At 45.7% G+C, this 17,916-nt stretch overlaps 4 protein-coding genes across 8 annotated transcripts; 2 read left to right on the top strand and 2 right to left on the bottom strand.

The window, feature by feature from the left end:
- Positions 1–4,836: 4,836 nt before the first annotated feature.
- tmem221 (transmembrane protein 221) lies at positions 4,837–8,863 on the top strand. Its single transcript, XM_066695475.1, has 3 exons — positions 4,837–5,420; positions 6,641–6,726; positions 7,518–8,863. Exons 1-3 carry the CDS (start codon positions 5,122–5,124, stop codon positions 8,054–8,056), a joined length of 924 nt encoding a protein of 307 aa, XP_066551572.1. The 5' UTR covers positions 4,837–5,121; the 3' UTR covers positions 8,057–8,863.
- borcs8 (BLOC-1 related complex subunit 8) lies at positions 6,532–10,931 on the bottom strand. Of its 3 annotated transcripts, none has more exons than XM_066695476.1 (5): positions 10,707–10,931; positions 10,355–10,467; positions 9,931–9,995; positions 9,703–9,810; positions 6,532–7,334 (listed from the first exon to the last, which is right to left on the bottom strand). In XM_066695476.1, the coding sequence occupies exons 1-5, from the start codon at positions 10,741–10,743 to the stop codon at positions 7,271–7,273; spliced, it is 387 nt and encodes a 128-aa protein (XP_066551573.1). In that variant the 5' UTR covers positions 10,744–10,931; the 3' UTR covers positions 6,532–7,270. The 3 variants fall into 3 exon arrangements, with proteins under 3 accessions (XP_066551573.1, XP_066551574.1, XP_066551575.1); XM_066695477.1 differs by lacking the exon at positions 6,532–7,334 and adding an exon at positions 8,981–9,066 and having other exon boundaries at positions 10,707–10,930; XM_066695478.1 differs by lacking the exon at positions 6,532–7,334 and having other exon boundaries at positions 9,699–9,810.
- A 126-nt stretch (positions 10,932–11,057) lies between these two features.
- On the top strand, positions 11,058–15,337 carry rfxank (regulatory factor X-associated ankyrin-containing protein). Of its 3 annotated transcripts, none has more exons than XM_066695763.1 (9): positions 11,058–11,257; positions 12,085–12,301; positions 12,414–12,524; positions 12,610–12,675; positions 12,761–12,861; positions 13,180–13,305; positions 13,437–13,503; positions 14,020–14,100; positions 14,335–15,337. In XM_066695763.1, the coding sequence occupies exons 1-9, from the start codon at positions 11,150–11,152 to the stop codon at positions 14,403–14,405; spliced, it is 948 nt and encodes a 315-aa protein (XP_066551860.1). In that variant the 5' UTR covers positions 11,058–11,149; the 3' UTR covers positions 14,406–15,337. The 3 variants fall into 3 exon arrangements, with proteins under 3 accessions (XP_066551860.1, XP_066551861.1, XP_066551862.1); XM_066695764.1 differs by lacking the exon at positions 11,058–11,257 and adding an exon at positions 11,264–11,363; XM_066695765.1 differs by lacking the exon at positions 11,058–11,257 and adding an exon at positions 11,426–11,546.
- Positions 15,338–15,350: 13 nt separating this feature from the next.
- On the bottom strand, positions 15,351–17,529 carry nr2c2ap (nuclear receptor 2C2-associated protein). The gene is made up of 5 exons (XM_066695766.1): positions 17,452–17,529; positions 16,916–17,006; positions 16,639–16,744; positions 16,410–16,477; positions 15,351–15,891 (listed from the first exon to the last, which is right to left on the bottom strand). Exons 1-5 carry the CDS (start codon positions 17,487–17,489, stop codon positions 15,772–15,774), a joined length of 423 nt encoding a protein of 140 aa, XP_066551863.1. The 5' UTR covers positions 17,490–17,529; the 3' UTR covers positions 15,351–15,771.
- Between the last annotated feature and the right edge of the window lie 387 nt (positions 17,530–17,916).

Genomic DNA, 17,916 nt, shown 5'->3' with positions numbered 1-17,916 from the left:
GTTTGTTTTTTCCTTTTAATTTCAGCACACATCAATCAAACCACAACCAAAGAGCTTCCAACGGTTCCACGCAGAGAAATACAAATAAAAATAACTATGGCAGGCTGTTTATTGTTAGATAACTGGAAATAGCTATCGGTGCTAAAACAAAGGGGGGGGGGTGGAGGTTGATTTCTCTGCTGAAACAATATCTAATAATAGGAAGAGAGAAGAGAGAGAGAGAGAGAGAGAGAGAGAGCGCGACAGATGATTAAAAATGATAAGAGATATACTGATAGGGTGAATAGATTTCTGTCCTGTGCTATTATTCTTTTGTCTCTGATTCCTTTTTATTCCCTGAATCATCTGTCTATGCTTCAATGGCCGCTGAAGATTGGGAGCCAGTGAGGGGCAGGGCTGGACAGAGCAGCGGTGCTGGAGGAGTCAGTGATCTACAGGTGTACTTCGAAAACCTTTAGTCTGCTCAGTGAAATGGAAAGAAAACCAAAGTCAGCTATGCACATCGCACTGTACACCCCCCTGCACACACACACACACACACACACACATGCATGCACCCTTTCATGATCTGCCCAAGCTCTCAGCTCCTGTTTTCTGCGCGCAGTTAAATCTGATGCAATATCCCGCAACTCCCAAGCACAGCGCTGCAAACCCCTCCGTCGCAGCACTCGTATTCCTCTGTAGAGCGCCGGGTAGCCCCGCAACCTGCTCTCCTCCAACCCTGCAGAGACCAGGCGAGCGGCGCACGGACCCGAGCTGCCTGGGAGGAGTGTGTAATCACCCACAGGCCGGGCTGGGTGAAGGAGGGATGGGGGTGCAGGAATCGGCAGCTGCTGTCCTTGCGGGGCCTGTAGGATCCAGGATTAGAGTGTAATCAAAGGCCGGGGAACTCTCTAAAATAGATAGATGCATAAAGTGTGATTGAACTGGTTGTTTTTTAAGGTTAAACACCACAGATAAAGGTCTAAAATGTGGAATATTGTTGTAGTGGGTTATCCATCCACTAAAATGTCAGGTTACAAAGAAAAACTGGACTGTTTGTCATCATTTGGAAGTACAGTAGATGTTGCCATAGAGAGGGAAAGCTAACGTGACTCATTATAATTAGGGCATTGAGGACTGTAATGTGGGAATGGAGTGTAAAGCTTTGAGTTTCAGGTGGTCTGTTTTGTTGGATGCCTATTCAGATAAGAAAATATAGCATGAAACTTGGACTACTAAGCCCACTTTTATTAGGTTGGTTTTTTATCTGGTTTTTAACACATTAATCTACGTTTGCAAGAGGTACTAGTGAATTATTCTAGCTTCGCTGGCAGATAATCAGAACCAGCATGCATGTTAACAGAGTGAAAATGCAAAAAACACCAATATTTTCCCGCCCTGGGCTCAGACCCAGTGTGTGCCGACCTCCCTGTCATGCCCCGCTTGTGAACCAATGACCAGATGAACGGAGGAACGAATGAATGAATCCCTCTCCACCTAAACAAGAGAATATATATATATATATATATATATATATATATATATATATATATATATATATATATATATATGTACTTTTTCACATTACTTAGACCCCTGCTTGTGAGAGGAAGGAACCTTTGTTGGAAGCATCACGTATTTAGACTTCTTTTTTGTTTTCCTGAAACTGCTCACTTCTGCTTTTGGCTGAACCGGTAGCTGCCGTTTTTGTGAGTGTGGTGAGGCCGCTGCCGCCAGAAATAGCTCGCCTGGTCAGTGTACATGTGTGTGTGCGGTTCAGGGCTGTACCTCCATTTTTAGACCACGGCCTTATCTCCCTCACAGCAGCCCTCTGCACACCCACCTTCACTGCCCTCAGCCCCCAAACCTGCTGCCCCCCCAACCCCCTGCGTCCTGTGTCACCTCGGTGAACTCGTCAGCCCGATTCAACCCCCTCACCCCCCATCCCATTGGTTCCAGGATGTACAAAAGTTCTGACTCCAAGCCTTGGGACACAGGAGTCCATAAATATTGCAGCTTAAAATATGACTACTGAAAAGCACTCCTACTATAATGGTCGCTGCAAACAACTACAGCTGCTACAGAGTGTTTTCCTCTTGTGAAGACAGAACTCTCCTTTTTTATTTAGGATGGATTGGCTAAATGGCTGTAGCCTAGAGACAGAGGCCGCCATTTTTATTTCAGCCTGGTGTGGTTACGAGTTTCAAAGGTCCAGAAAAATGAGAGTGGATTCTAACTGGAGGCTGATGAGGCATGGTGGATTAGGGCTTGCCCGTGCCGAGACAGGGGTCCAGACAGACTGACCGTGGCCACGTGCCAACCTCTGTAATCCTGGCCAGCTTTCAGGCTGGGTGGCGGATTATTCACCAGTTCCTCCGGGGCAGATATTACCGTTTCATTGCCACTCCCTGCAGGGCACCTCGGCTTGGCGTTTGTTGTCACATCGCTCTCATTCACTATAAATTCTGTTTGATGATTTTTTTGTGGTTGTTGAAAAACGAGAGAAGCTGAATAATTGTATTGCACATTGCCCCAAAACATAATTAACATCACAAGAGTTTTCTTTGAAATACAACAATAGACTGTGTCACCCCCTTCTGTTCTGAAAGAAAATTACATCCCGTTTTTCACCTGGCTGTGAAGCATGAGGTAGCTTATGTATCATCAGCACTAAAGAAATGTTAACTTCATGCTATTACCAGTTCTCAGCCTAGTGAAATTGGAGATAAATAAGTAAACAAACAAACAATCAATACATAAAGTATCATTTAAATGTATCTAAAAGTTGCATGTGACTATTTTTGCATGATCTATTTATTATTGGGTATATATTATATTAATGGCAGGTTATAATGATAGTTTGTACCCGAATGAGTACAGTAGTAGTATAATTTAGGTTTTAGATTTAGGTCTACTTACACACTGACTGACAAACACACAGACCAGTGGTTTAGTGGTGATACAATACGGGTATACTATATATGGGTCAGATAAAAGATATATCACATTTGTCCCTTCAGACATGTCACTGTCCTCTATGACACTTACACACTAAAAGATTGTAAACAATATAAACTATCACTGAATAGTAATTATTGAATAGTAATAGGTTCTACTTATGACACTTTTTTGTTGCTTATGACATTTCTTGGTCATGCATGACACATTTTAGTCCTGCGTGGCATTTTTTGTCTCCAATGACACATTTGGCTGTACTATACCACACTTATGTTGCCCATTCATTATTGACCTTGTATTTATATATTTCTGGGGTATTCTGGTGTAAAAACTGGTAAATTAGTAGGCTATCACACATGAGGAGTCTATGTGGACTCCTCACTCTCCCCATCTAAACAATGTGGGGAAGCAATAAAAAAGGCAAACACAATGCTAGGGTATATTGTCAAAAGTGTAGAATTGAGCACAAGGGCAGTGATGTTCAGACTGTACAATGCACTAGTTGGACCTCATCTGGATACTGTGTACAGTTCTGGGCTCCACACTTCAAGAAAGATATCGCTGCTCTAGAGGCAGTTCAGAGGAGAGCAACCAGACTTATTCCAGGTCTGAAGGGAAAGTCCTACTGAGAGACTGAGGAACTGAACCTTTTCACCCTGGAACAGAGGAGACTACGTGGGGACTTGATCCAAGTCTTCAAAATCATGAAAGGCATCGCCCACATCAAACCAGAGGAGCTTTTCCAGATCAGCAGGGACACACGGACCCAAATTGAAACTGAGCTTCAAGGCATTCAGGATGGAAAACAGGAGACAGTTCTTCACACAGAGAGGCGTCACAATCTGACCAAACTCCCCAGCGATGTTGCCGAAGAGACAATTTGGGAACATTCAAAAACAGACTGGATGGGATTCTTGGATCACTTAGTTATTAATGGGCACCAAACGAGCATGATGGGGTGAATGGCCTCCTCTCGATTGGACACTTTCTTATGTTCATCTTATGTTCTAATTGGCAGCTATTTCTACTGTATGATCAGTTATATTATTATTATTATTATTATTATTATTATTATTATTATTATTAATAATAAGTAATAAGTATAAGTAATAATCATAATTATTCAATTTACAAAGTTACATACTATCATGAACAAACCTGCTATTATACTGCAGCTACTAGCCTAGTTACTGTAACAATTTATTACAGATGCATACTACAGCGATTCCAACTTTCACACATTAACCTGCATACTACATTAAATACAAATACAATACAATAATATATCAAGCAAAAAGTAGCGTCACATGCAGACGACACATCTTTAGATACTTTAAATTCTAGTTCATATTATTATGACTGTTGCTATTCTTGTTATGATTATTATACAGAGAATAAACATGACACATCTTGTAGCGCACATAGCTGAGGCGATAACTATGCACCTAAAGCCTGGCAAACCTGCAAACTATCCGCTAGCACTGGGATAAGCCCGCTTTCCAAGGCAACGCTGGGACAATAGAAAAAGAAAAGTTAATTAGATGCAGTGCAGAATAAAGACACGGCATACCAGCACAGGGCAGCTCCCCGGGACCCTGCGGCCGTGCTGAGAGGTCAGTGCGCAACTTTCCAAAAGTGATAGATGATCAGCACACATATAGCACACATATGAAATACGTCTTAGTGAATAAACACATGCAATGCACAACACACACACACTGCTGCAGCCCGTGCTTTCCCCCACTCGCAGAGGACCTGCACGTTGTTATGGGGTATTGTTTGGGGGGATCCATGCCAGAAAAGCATTGTGGCTGCAGTCTTTTAAACTGGGTGGGGGGGGGGGGGGTTTAAAGCCCATCACGTGCTCATGCCCCCTCTCCCCCCCAGCCTGGCGAGCCGCACGCTGGTCCCTGCAGCCATGCACAGCAACACAGGGGCTCACACTTCATTCTCAACGGAAACATAAGTCGTTAAACCTTGCACAATCAGTGGAAATAGGGGGATTTCTGTTTCTTTTGGGGGGGAGGGTGAAAAATTGCAGAGGGAGAGAGAGCGAGTGAAAGAGAAGAGCAAGACGCGAAGAAGGGATTGTGCTGGCGAGGAAAAGTTTGCAAGAGGGTGCAAGCGTGTAGCCTGGTGTGTGTGTGTGTGTGTGTGTGTGTGTGTGCAGCCGGCGCGACAATGTCTTCCAGCTACAGCCAGCGCTCCCTGACGGTCCTGGCGCTCCTGGGGATTTTATCAGCCATCATGTCCGTGCTGTCCGTCATCCTCATCTTCCAGCTGCAGTCCAGCCAGCACGGGCCCAAGGACGCCCCCCGGTTCGCGTCCGGCATCCCGGCGGAGGTGTCTGCCATCCTGATGCCGGTGTCCACGGTGCTCAGCGCCCTGTCCCTCACCCTCAGCCTCAGCTCCGTGGTGGTCTGCCTGCTGCACAGCTACTTCACCACCGAGGTCTGCCGAGGGGAGGACGACACGGACAGGTATTGCACAGTTTAACCCTTGCAACGGGTAATGGATGCTTGGGTCTTTATTGGGCTGCCATTCACAGATAAAGTTGAAAAGGCATGCATGTTTTTGCTAGACACCTCAATACTGTGTTTATTATTATTATAATTGCTACTACACAATGCATTGTTTTTTATTTTTGTTGATCAATTCTATATTTGTTGCTGATACACTGTTGCTTGAATGCACCAGTAACGCATGTAAAATTGGTACATGAAATTAAGCATACATTCATATCAAGGTCTGGAAAGGTCATTAAGCGCCCATGCATGTTTCATTTCGGCTCTTAAAGTTTATTACAATGTGCAATAACTTTCCCAACTGCAGACAGTGAGAAGCGCGCATGATGCAAAGCTGAAAAGTGAGACAATAGGTCAAGAGGAGCAGCAGTTGTGACGCTGGGTGAATCCCCTCCATTACAAAATGCGTTTTTGTGTCGCCGTCCCTTTGCCTGCTTGACCCGCTATTGTTCCGCTAACCCGAATCTGGCGCAGAACAATGGCTGTGCCTCATTGCGCTCCCCGCTCACGTCGCCCGGCGCTTTCCCACGTCGCCGCTGTCACACACAATTACGGCCCGGGCTCTCAGCTCTTTACTGCCCACAATGCGCTCTCGTTTAATTAGGGCACAAAAGCGCCTTTTCCAGCACATATACCGCTGGACGGTGCATTACATACTTCTGCTCCGGCTTCCCGTTAAAGGGAATGGGAGGCTTATTCCGGACTGCTGGCCTTTGCATTGGAGAGAGAACAAAAACACTTTAAAGACGCACATTCCGGTTGTGTCTTTCCAACATGCACGCTGGGTAACCTGCATTCATGGCATTCCTGCCATTATCCATCCTTAATCTGTGTAATGAGTCACGCACAATATACTGTAGTCGAGTAGTTTGTCATGGTCGACTGTATTTGTGGGAACAAAAATAGCAGGACACCTAATTGCAGAAAAGTGAAATGTATATATATGAAATACCTGTATAACACAAGTCAACCCCTCACTTTTAGCAGGTTCTGTACTTTCCCAGCTACTGTGCCTCTTTGAATACTTAATGCTTTCAAATGTTCAACCTTTTAAAGGGAAGACTTACAGAAAAGAAATATAAGTGTTATGAAGTATCTGTAAATACTTTGGCTTTGCTTGTATAAACTGGTCATGCCAATAAAGCTGGTTTTGAATTGAATTCCTCTCCCCCCAGGGCAGACTGGTTCTTGCTGGACAGCCGGAGTGTCCGTCACGTGGCCATCGGACTTTTCTGCCTTGGTGTTTCCGTTTACTTAGCAGGTAAGCAACCCCAAGAAATATATATATATTTTTTTTTAAATGAGCTAATGCAATATTTATTTTTAAAGTCAGTGCCTACCATCTCAGTTTTTTTTTTTTTTTTTTATAAAAGCTTGAAAACATTAATCAAACATCGCATTACACAAGCGTCAAAACACCTGCTGTCCACAAACAAAAAGAGACTATTAAAACTGTGTGCATTTACCGATTTGTTAGGTTTTTAAAACTATTTACAGAGAAGTGGAGCGTGTCGACTGGAGCAGTCTGCTATCTTAAGAGTCTCGTTCGAGCTTTCCTGCCATGCCCTCTCATTTCACAGACACGCCCTTGAAACAATACGGTCTTTTATAAACACACAGTACACAAGTGTCCTAATGCACCGCCTGGCACAGTGGGCCATTTCCATTCCACAGCCCGGTGAGCTCAGGTTATCTGCCTTGGTTTCTGCTGAAGGGAGGGCACAGTGAGTGGGCAGCTCTGGTCCGGCAGTGCTCTGGTGGAGGATGTTGCTCGTTGCAGGACACCGGTCCACCACGTCCGGCGGTCACAGCCCTGAGCCGGGCCTCTCTCCACAGTCTTTCAGCGCAGAGGGGTCCACCGCCCTTTTTCTAAGGAGATTAATTTGGAAATTGGAGACCTACACACATCTGGCAAGAACACAGTCCTGACTAGCACATGAAACTTGCAGTATCTTGAATGATAGCAGATAAGATCCCCTGAACCCATTTCAAGTACAACCCTTCACAGATGTTTATTTTAAAATAATATGAAATCCTCCCCCCAATCCCCAGGTCTGTCGATCTACATGCTGCTGGTGTTCGAGATTGAGACAGGCATCGCCAGCGCCTGTGTCCTGGCCTCGGGCGTGCTGGTGCTGCTGATCACAGTGGTGCACTCCCTGGTGATAGCGGCCCGCGCCACCCGCCACTGCCGCGCCGAGCTCTCCCACACCATGTACCAGAACGAGCACGAGAACGGCGCCCGCGCGGGGGGGCAGCGCCCCGGCGACAAGCTGCCCAAACAGCACCGGGGGAGGCCCGACATCCACCGGCAGCTCTCCTACCCGCCCTGCGCCGACCCCAAGCAGCAGCAAAGCTACTCCCCGCCGTCGGGCAGCCACGTGACCTCCCCCACGCACAGCCACTCCCCCGACAAGGAGGCCTACAGCAGCAGCGGCGGCGGCACCGTGCCCAGGATGCACCGGACGCTGTCGGCCGAGTCGGGGCTGCTGCAGTCGCAGTCCAAGCCCTGGAACGGCATCAACAGCGAGATGAGGACAGTGCTGGCACGCAAGTCTGGCGGCTCAGGCAAGGACTCCACTCTGGTCTGAGCTGCCCTGACCGATGGCACACACTCACAAGGAACTGACCGGGAGAGACAGAGGGTGCCAGCCGAGTCAGCCATGTTGACCGTTTTTTTTTTTTTTTTTTTTTTTTTTTTTAAATAGTTGGGGGAAGCACGGGTAGAAGCTAGATATTTTTTTTTTTGGTCTCAAAACTACTCTTCACAGCGGTGGTTTATACAAGCAGACATTTTAGCATAGTTTCACGATGTGTGTGGCCTAAGACAAGACACTACTCGAATATCTCCTAGTATAATGTACATATATACCATCTTTCTTTCATCAAAAAAAGGTAGTGGAGTAAAAATCTGCCACAGTTACAGTTTACCTGAAGCATAATTGAAATTCCAGAAGAGGAAGAAGGAATTGGTTCTCAAATACACACTGGACCAAATTAAAACTGGGATCAGAACTTTTTCAGAAGCCAGTTTCTACGATGTATAAATCAAGAGGCAATGGAGTACAAACTTGAGATCGGCGATTTGAGGGATATGTCAGAGTTTTGATTGGGTCTAGGCCTGTGCCATGAACTGAAGGGTTGTTTTACACTGTTTTTGTGCAAGAACCCTAAAAACCAAGGCTTTAAGCATCTTAAATAGGAGTGTAGCCGTATGAAAGACGAGCCCAAAGGTGGTCTGTGAGCACTGCAATAATACATGATCTTGCCAAAACTATTGTATTACACCATGTGTAGATTAAATAAATAGTATAGTGTATTACACATTGCATTGTCATTTTAGCAGTTTGTCCAATTGGTTTGATTTTAAAATAAATAAATACATGCATATTATGTAATTCAATGTGTTTCTGGTCAATATTCTGTTTTCCACACAGGATGAAACGGGAAATCCACACAAGGCCTCAAAGCCTGGGAGAAAGTGTGTGAATCTTCCCAGCAGAAGGTCTACTAACCTTGGGATAAGCTTTTTTCCTGGGGTCAAGAGGAGCTGGGTGGGGGTGGTGGAGGTGTATCATTGGGACTGGACTGGCTCTCTTCACTAAAGCAGCATGCAACCATGCGCCACGAGAACAAACCAAAAAAAACAGACAAATCATAAGTAAAACTGGGGATCCTTTTAGCCAGTTATTAATTAATAGTTCCACAAAACAATGACAGACTAACAGGATTCCCACAAATAATATCAAAATGATGAATAAAATAAGGTAAATTATGACATCAACCAAAAATGATTAAAATAGTAAAATGTATACACAAAATATAAGTTATAAAATGCAAAACAGGAGTCAAGTCCCAACGTGACCAGCTCATGGTGTGATTGGCTGAGGACTGATGTACTGGTTGTCAGATCACCACGTTCATTTAGTTTTGCCTACCACTTGTTTTTCTCCAAGGAGCACGGTGGTGCAAGTTACTGCTCATTGACCTACATAAATAAAACTCTAATCACGTTAAAGCCACATGATTAATCCCTGGGAGTTTCAAGCTGGGCTGTGGCATTAAGGAATGCCGGATAAATGTGGAAAAAGCGTGACCATCCTTCACAGTTTTAGCTTTGGAAAGAACTTAACAGTAAAGGGTAGAGAAATAATCCATACTGTTTCTCAATCAATCAGTTTGTTCCTGTACCAAGTAGGCAGCAAGAAACTCAAAAGCCTCAGTGTGGCCCCCCTACCTGCGTCCGTGGGCAGAGTTAATGTGGTCCTTCATGCTGATGGCTTGACGCAAGAGCCCCTCGATGTTCTTGAAGTAGAAGCTGCTGTTGGTCATGCTTTTCACTGCACTGATGTGGAAAGGGGAGGGAGAGGGTTATTCATTGTGGTGTATTTGGAAAAAAAAACTACAACCAAACATGCGTTTAAAGTGTGACACGAATACACACGTGTACAGAAGGTGACCGTACCTGCAGGCGTACTCCACCGTGTAGATCGCCCCCTGACTTTGCTCCTCCCAGCTCTGCATATCCGTCTGTGGTCGGACACAAAGCTGACCATTAATTCGGATTCACCGTTCACATCACAGAGGTCGAATCGGTGCCAGATTACACATCATTGGACAACAACATAAGTGCATTCATTTCATCCTGGAAGTGAGCCACATCACAAGTAAAAATTATGCATGCATTTAAGTGGAAAAACCATCTGCTTTTACACTCATAACACACTGTGCATCAGACTTTCCAATGCAAACATGCCACTGAACGCACCTGCGTCCGGGACGTCACCAAAAAAACACGCACCCCTTCCCCTCTTATAAAACGCCCAGCATGTTCATCAATGATTCACTTAAATTCCCCCTAAATCGCATCACGACTGTGCAAAACTCACTTTGTGCTGCACCAGCTCCGGCAGCGACCTCCTGACGTGCTCCTGCAGCCGGTACAGGGCGACGGACGGCTCATTGGCCAGCACGTACATGCTCTCCGTGAACTTGTCCGTCACTACAGCAGCAAGACAACAACCACGACACATGTGAGCTTGTAATAAAGAGCCATTTTCTGCAGTCAGACACGTCTCGCGTTCTTGTAGCGCAGATGTCCGCAGGTCTGCGCAGATCTGCTGCACCCCCGTATCCTGCATCCCCATTGGTGCAGCCGCGCAGAGCTGCGGAAATCTGCGCCACGACCCCGACGGTAATTAATAACCACAGATCAGGAAAACAACCAGGCATGTCAATTACCTCGCTTCACTTTAAGTTGCATCTCCTGATCTTCCATGTTTAGTTCCCAGCACCAAAACACGCCAAATCAATGAACTCAACCCGACCGGCTCGCCTGCAAAACCCCCGTTTGTTTTGGTCTCAAGTCTCCGACACGGTCTTTCCGTTTCCGCTTTGTGGGTCTAAACTCATTTAAAGGGAATGTTTTCGTACAGCCACTTTAGACACCAAACCTCTCCGCGCACAAACACCCCGCGCCTTTAACAGATTCACCCGCCTGTTTTCATTGGCCCGTCGGAGAATTGGGTCGGAGGCGTAACAGTTGATTGGTGGAGCCGCCATGCCAATCAAACCCGCCGACAGCCGCGTCTGAAGTTGGGTGCTGGCTTTAAAAGAGCCCAAATCAGCGTGGATTTGCGATTTTGTATTAAAAAGACAAAGCAGAAGTAACACAGCCTCCCCTCATGCGATGCCGTGAATGCACAACCGACTCTGATCAATGCAAAAACCCAAACAAAACGAGACGCATTGTGCATCAATTGCATTGTGGGACTTCGTATACATATAAAAAAGTTAGTTTCACTTTTAATACGGGCATCATCAGGAAGTTAATAGTGGCATTGAATAAAAGATGGGTCACAGGCGGCATAACGCAGGTTGACAGAATTGCATACCGAGGTACTTCACTTTGGCCTGGTTTTCGCTGCTTTGGGGCAAGGCGTATACACAGTGCTTTAAATAGCATGGTTTGTATATGACTTATGCTCAAATAGGACTGTTTATTATGGTGAAAACGTGGTTACAGGGCGGGGGCGGGGTGAGACTGTAACAAAGTGACGCTGCCGTTCCGCGCACTCAACGGTAGGGGTTTAGCAGCATCTGCGTCTTCTAGAAATGCTTCAATTGTGTACTATTTGTCTAATTTAAATGACATTACAGTCCAGCCTGTTTACGTGGTCGCAGTTCACAGAATGAAATGCATAGATTTCAGATTAGAACTGGACCCTTTGTATCCATTCCCACACTTAAGAGACCAGGCCATGTGCGGTGAATTACAAGAAAAGCAGAAGTCAATGCAATGTTTTAACGACTTGGGGCGCATATTTGAAAAAAGGTTTGACACCCAGTAGTGCCAAGGCATTTTCGACACTGGATATATTGAAAAGCTGCTCAAAACCTTAATTTAATGACTCAATTGACTCAGTGATTCTGCTGATTACTTTGAACTGGGATGGCAATATATTCGTTTTTAAATTGTTTTATGATTATGATTATTAGATGGTATTATACAACTCACCACAGATGCCTTGCTATTATTATTTTTAATGGCTCATGTTAACTAGTTATAGACTTGCAGCTAGCCAATGGGTTTATAGATGTCTTGTGTTTGTGGCTTCAGTGTTATCCTGATGTGGCTATGGATGGGAATAGTGGAAATGGGGAACCAGCGGCAGAACTGACCGGACACACTTCCACCAGTCCAGAGCAGCTGGTGAACAAGTCCAGGACTGACGCTCCCTTTGATGATGTCACTCTGGGGGACAACCCCGCCGACCCAAGTAAACAGACCGTGGTCCTCCACCTGATTCCCGTCGACCAACCCGAACTGTGCTCCGGTAAGCGGGCCGGTTTCCGGCAACGGAGCATGTGGGGATGCCAAGTCAGTGCAGGTAATCTGTTGATCTTGTTTGGTTAGCACCCCTTCTGTTTTCCTCTCCCCCGTTCCAGGTGTGGACTGTGCCCCGGAGAGAAGCGAGGACGGTCTGAGCCGACACGCCACCACCCTCACCAACCGACAGCGTGGCAATGAGGTCACTGCCAGGCCGGCTACTCTAGACAGTGAGTATCTTCGTTGCAAACCACCGGATCCTAGTTTGATCAGACTGACCATTTGCTGGTACTCATCTGAGAAACCTCTCCCCAGCTCTCTCGGTGCACCAGCTGGCAGCGCAGGGGGATCTCTCCCGACTGGCCGAGCACCTGAGCAGAGGTGAGGATCTTTAGTTGGGTAAAGGGTAAAACCTAAAATTAGCGGGAGTGGGTGAGCAGGGCTGACTGTGTGTTGTGTCCTGCAGATAGCAATCTCGTCAACAAGATGGACGAGCGAGGCTTCACTCCCCTCATGTGGGCCGCAGCGTTCGGGGAGATTGCCGCCATCAGCTTCCTCCTGGAAAAGGTTAGTCGGGGTCACAGGGCCACATGCGCAAAAAACGGACCCATAAACTCTCAACCATCTCGCTCAAGGTGTCTCCACTTGAGCGCTGGGGTTGTGGTATAACCAGCATCTTATTGTTTTGTTTTCCAACCAATCAGCTTTAACCTTTTATGCTCAAATAGAGGGACGTGTGTGTTTGTGAAGTAGTGTAAAGTTAAAGACAAACTATAGAGTGTTGAAAACCAGAGTTGGGCACCCCGTCCTGACGTCTGGAGAGGTCGGGGAGAGGCGTGAGAAGAGTGGGGACTGGACCGTGCGCTTATGGCTGCTCTCTCGCAGGGAGCGGACCCCCACATTCTCGCCCGTGAGCGCGAGAGCGCCCTGTCCCTGGCCAGCTCGGGGGGCTACACTGACATCGTCAACATCCTCCTGAAGCGCGGCACCGACATCAACACGTACGACTGGGTAGGCCCTCAGAGACGCGCCCGACAGGGGGAGGGAAGTGGGAGTGGGACCCATTTTATTCTGTTACGCAATGTACTCATCCTAATTGTGACTCTTAACTAAATGTGTTTTCTGTCCTCTGTGCTTGTCAGAACGGGGGCACCCCTCTCCTGTACGCAGTGAGAGGAAACCATGTGAAGTGTGTGGAAGCCCTCCTGGGTGAGTAATTCAGTCCACTATAAAAAAACACACGCTCAAAACTATCTATGACACGTTCAGATCTGACAATCAGACATCCTCACCACGATGACACGCCAACACAGTTAGGAATATTAAAAAGAAACTCTTCCCTCACTAGATACCCATGAATAATTTAAAGCATTTCTTGCCAAGATGACAATCATGTGAGGCTGAATCCGTCTGATTTGGAAGTATTTTTCCTTCAATGTCAAACCTGCTTTGAATTTTGATATCGTCAGCACGGGACATTGAAATTACAGTCTATACGGCAAGAGAAACTAAAATAACATGTATCTATGTTTGTTTGTTTGTCTATTTAAGCATTTGGTATTTGGAAAATGTATATACTGAACACCAGCCTGTTAAAAATCATGAATCTCTCCCACAATGCAATGCGACAGATCAGTATTAAACATGATCTGGTAACAAAAAAGCATTGCTGTGAGTGGCAGGTGTGTGGTGCATGCTGGGTATTCACTGCTCCTCTCTCCTCAGGATGGGGGGCAGACCTCACTGTGGAGGCGGACTCGGGGTACAGCCCCATGGACCTGTCTGTGGCCCTGGGACACAAAAAGGGTGAGAGCCACTCTCCCAGCAGTAACGCTAACCCTAACTATAACCTGTAGTCTACACCAGAATCGGACGCCAAATCCAAAACTCCACCGGCTGTGAGTGAAGTAGAAACACAACCCTGACTGATGGACAGTAGACATTCCCTGTGAGATGGTGCCCATAGAGATAGTTTGCCAGTCCTCAAATCTTCTTCAGTGGGACACCAGGAAACACAACTGTCTCTCTTTTCCTTTCCAGTGCAACAGGTGATCGAGAACCACATCCTGAATCTCCTCAAGCAGGAGGAACATCAGCCAGAGCAGAAGTGAGGGAGGCCAGGGAGCGGTACGTGCCAGACGCCCCAGCTCCCGGTCTGTCGGGGCACATGGGCACTGTGGTCTGTGGGCAGGCTGTGGCAGACCCCGGCCTTCAGAGGGAAGTGGGACCATGCAAACCAACGTCTTCTCAATGCCCTGTGTGTCTAGAAATTCCCAGAAGCACCTTTTTATTATTAGCTGCATACTGGCTCAGCTGGACGGATTATGCTTTTTCCTATTTTCAAGTTTGCACTGATGCATGATTGCACTATTGTTTTTTTCCAGTGTGTGTGTGTGTGTGTGTGTGTTTGGAGGAATCCCGTCTCTGTACAAACTTGCTATTTGTATTTTCGGGTCAAAGAGTTGCGTAAAATACGTAAAATAAAATGAAAACATCAGGATTTTCAGATCGGCACTGCCTAGGAGTTGATACCAATATATCCTGCCATTGAAACTGCCTGGTATGTAGTGGAGAAGAGCAGGGAGTTTGTAATGGTATGTAATCACAAGTTAGTGGCACAGAAGGTCATCTCACACTCATGACTGCTGTTCTAGGGGCCAGATATTAGTTCTCAAGAAAGCATAACTCATCAAAATCACTAAGGCTAAAAATTCGACTGACTGGGGCCCGAGAGGAATCGAGGGGGTGTTTAATAATAATCAGTTCTTTCCATCCCCTCACCCACCCCCCAACACTGTCCTGAGCAGGGTATGAATCTAAAAATCCCACCATTCCTTTGTTTTCTGTATATGAATGTATACCAAACACAAATGACAAAACATTTGAACAAAACATGCCAAGCCAACCTGTCGATTCTCTCTTAATAGATTTAACTGTATTTGAAGACTTTGTTCTGACTGTGATGTAAGATGTACATTTCCAAGAAAAGGAAATTCAATCCAAAGTTTGTGTGCTTGACTTATTAAAAGAATGAACCACCTTACAGCCAATACTGGTCAGTTTTCCACACCTTTTAAAAGTTTATTTTATTTTTTACAGATACAAAAGGCTGCTCAGTAATAGTCCTATACATTGTCCCAGAATCTGAAACGATTGCAAAATCATAATTACACACGGGCAGAAAACAACAACGGCAACAACAGGAAAACAGTGAACCGTGGCACTTCGGTATCCGTGCCATCAGATTAGAGCTTGTTTAACCATCGGGAAACAGTTTCTTCCAACAGATTTTCCACTTACAGATCCCGAGCGCTGATAACTCGTGTCTCTTGGCTTACAATGTTCCCCTGCTTTTGTGATGAGAAAAGAACACTAATACAACTGTTTTAAAAGAAGGTCACTTGATGATTGGCCGCTCTCACGTGCCCAGATGTGGCTTCCTACTCGCTCCGTCTTTCTCACACAGAAACCCAGACGTCAGGTTCGTGCCCCCAGGACGTCCAGGGAGTAAACAATGATCCTTCCAAAGAAGTCTGTGCTGTTCTCAAACACAATTTTGAACTTGTGTGCCAGGGGCGATCCCTGGATGGGAAAAGTGTGGGTGTGGAGTCAAGGAAAGGACAACAGAGGGAGAGGCAGAAACAATACGTAACCATTGCAGCGGACCTTCTCTGACCCAGTCAGACCTTCTATAACGTATGATACAGCATGCTGGGTATGAGGAGCACTATATAAGGGAGAAACTTTATTGTTAATGTTTCAAGTTGTTCTGCCCTGGATTTCAAATTTAAAAGGGTCAACTTCGAATAAAGCAGTTATTCCCAACCCTGGCCCTACAATTAAGTAATTAACTGAGCCATTTGGGAAGCTTCAGTTCGTTACAGGCACTGACTGTCTGGGTCCACGGGGGTCTCGGATACTCGGGCAGGTACTGTACGCAATGTATTGTTCTCACTCTAACGACTCAGGCGACGACAGGATCATTGACTCAATTAGTCGAGATGAACGTGACCTTTACACGTTCATGGAAGGCATTGAACACAAAGCAGAGCAGACGATAAAAATGACATCTTCACGATATATCTTACAACACCTAAAGGAACTGTGTAGGATATCTGCAGAGAGCTGTTGTCCTCTGGGTAAAAGTCGGTCAGTTTCTTGAACTCCTCGTCCTTCAGGCAGCCTGTAGAAAGAACAGCAGCAAAATCACGGCTCACGCGGGGCAAACGGGCGAGACAGAACACCCTGACGCCCCGCTGCTCCACATCATAGGTACCAGTCCAAACTAGATTATGGGACTTGAAGCAAAGTGCTGGGAGCGGAAGCACTTCTGTAGACGGGTACCTTCCAGGCGGCATGTGTTGCCCGTAAATCCGCCTTGAAACTGGACCTTCAGCTCGGAGACCCTCACAGGCTGGGGGAATTCCAGCAGCACCCACTGGGGGGAGCCCTGGAGGGCAACAAGAGGGGCATGGCAGCACAGGGGGACTGAGTTAAAGCAAGCCTGTGCTGTTGGCATATGACTTCTGTTTAGTTTTGTTGTTTTCCAGTTTACATAAATCAGCCCTATGCGTTTTACATGCACATACACATACACACATTAGTGATTTGCAATAGATACCTGGTCAGAATGCCAGCAGGTCTCCTCGTTGGAGTCGAACATGTGTTTCTTGCCGAACTGCCTCCCATCTCTGTTGAGCACGGAGCTCACCCTGCACACGCAAGACACAGCGACACAACCGGTCACATTGCAACCGTGCAGACATCGGTGGTGATGTCGTAGCGCACATTTGCGCAGATCTGCAGAATCCCACCGATCCCATTGGCGGAGCGGCGCAGAACTGCGGAAATCTGCGCTACACGAAGGATAGATAATCTAACACAATGTTCCAGGGTTTTATTCACATTAAATCCAATACATATTCTATAACAGCCGTTAAAAAAAGAAGCATATGGGAAAACGTGTTTTATATAGACTATAGTTAAGTATATATTTAACTTCGAAAATAAGTTTGATGCAGTTATTTGCATGCACTAGTTACCAGATCAATTAAACGTTTAACACAACTACACACTGACGATGCCACTTCTGTTTTATTATTAAGAAATATATACAGTAATTTTAAAGTCCTTCGCCACACAAACACAATTTCTAACCTGCTCACTGTCTCACTGCAAATCAATGAAGCGGCCATATTGTTCTTTACGACAGTGTGGGTAAATGGCTGTATTGCATGCTCAGAGATGGTCGTCTGTGATTTACGACAGTTTGGGCAAAGTAAGTATTTTTTTTGTTACTTGGAAAAAGAAGGATGTTGAGTTAGCAAAATACAAAAACAAAGATAACAAAACTAAATAGATACATGTCTAATTAATTCATTAGTTTTAAAATATTAATATAGGCCTATGTATCAGTATTTTGTACAGTCAGATTTACGGCATATTGCCCTATGTTTACTGAAAGCCCATTAGATGGCAATGTCGTACTGTTGGTTAAAACCTTTTTGTGAAAAATCAAGAAAGAGATTTTATTAGGGGAAACATTTGCAGTGGTCTCTAGGGTGATATGACAAGCGTACAAAGAAAAATAAAGTGGTATGTGGAAGTTAATTTCGGGAAATG

This window comes from Amia ocellicauda, chromosome 22 (genome assembly GCF_036373705.1).
Source record: "Amia ocellicauda isolate fAmiCal2 chromosome 22, fAmiCal2.hap1, whole genome shotgun sequence".
Lineage (NCBI taxonomy): Eukaryota > Metazoa > Chordata > Actinopteri > Amiiformes > Amiidae > Amia > Amia ocellicauda.
Note: the sequence above shows the minus strand (reverse complement) of the source record. Positions and strands in the feature narration are given on the sequence as shown.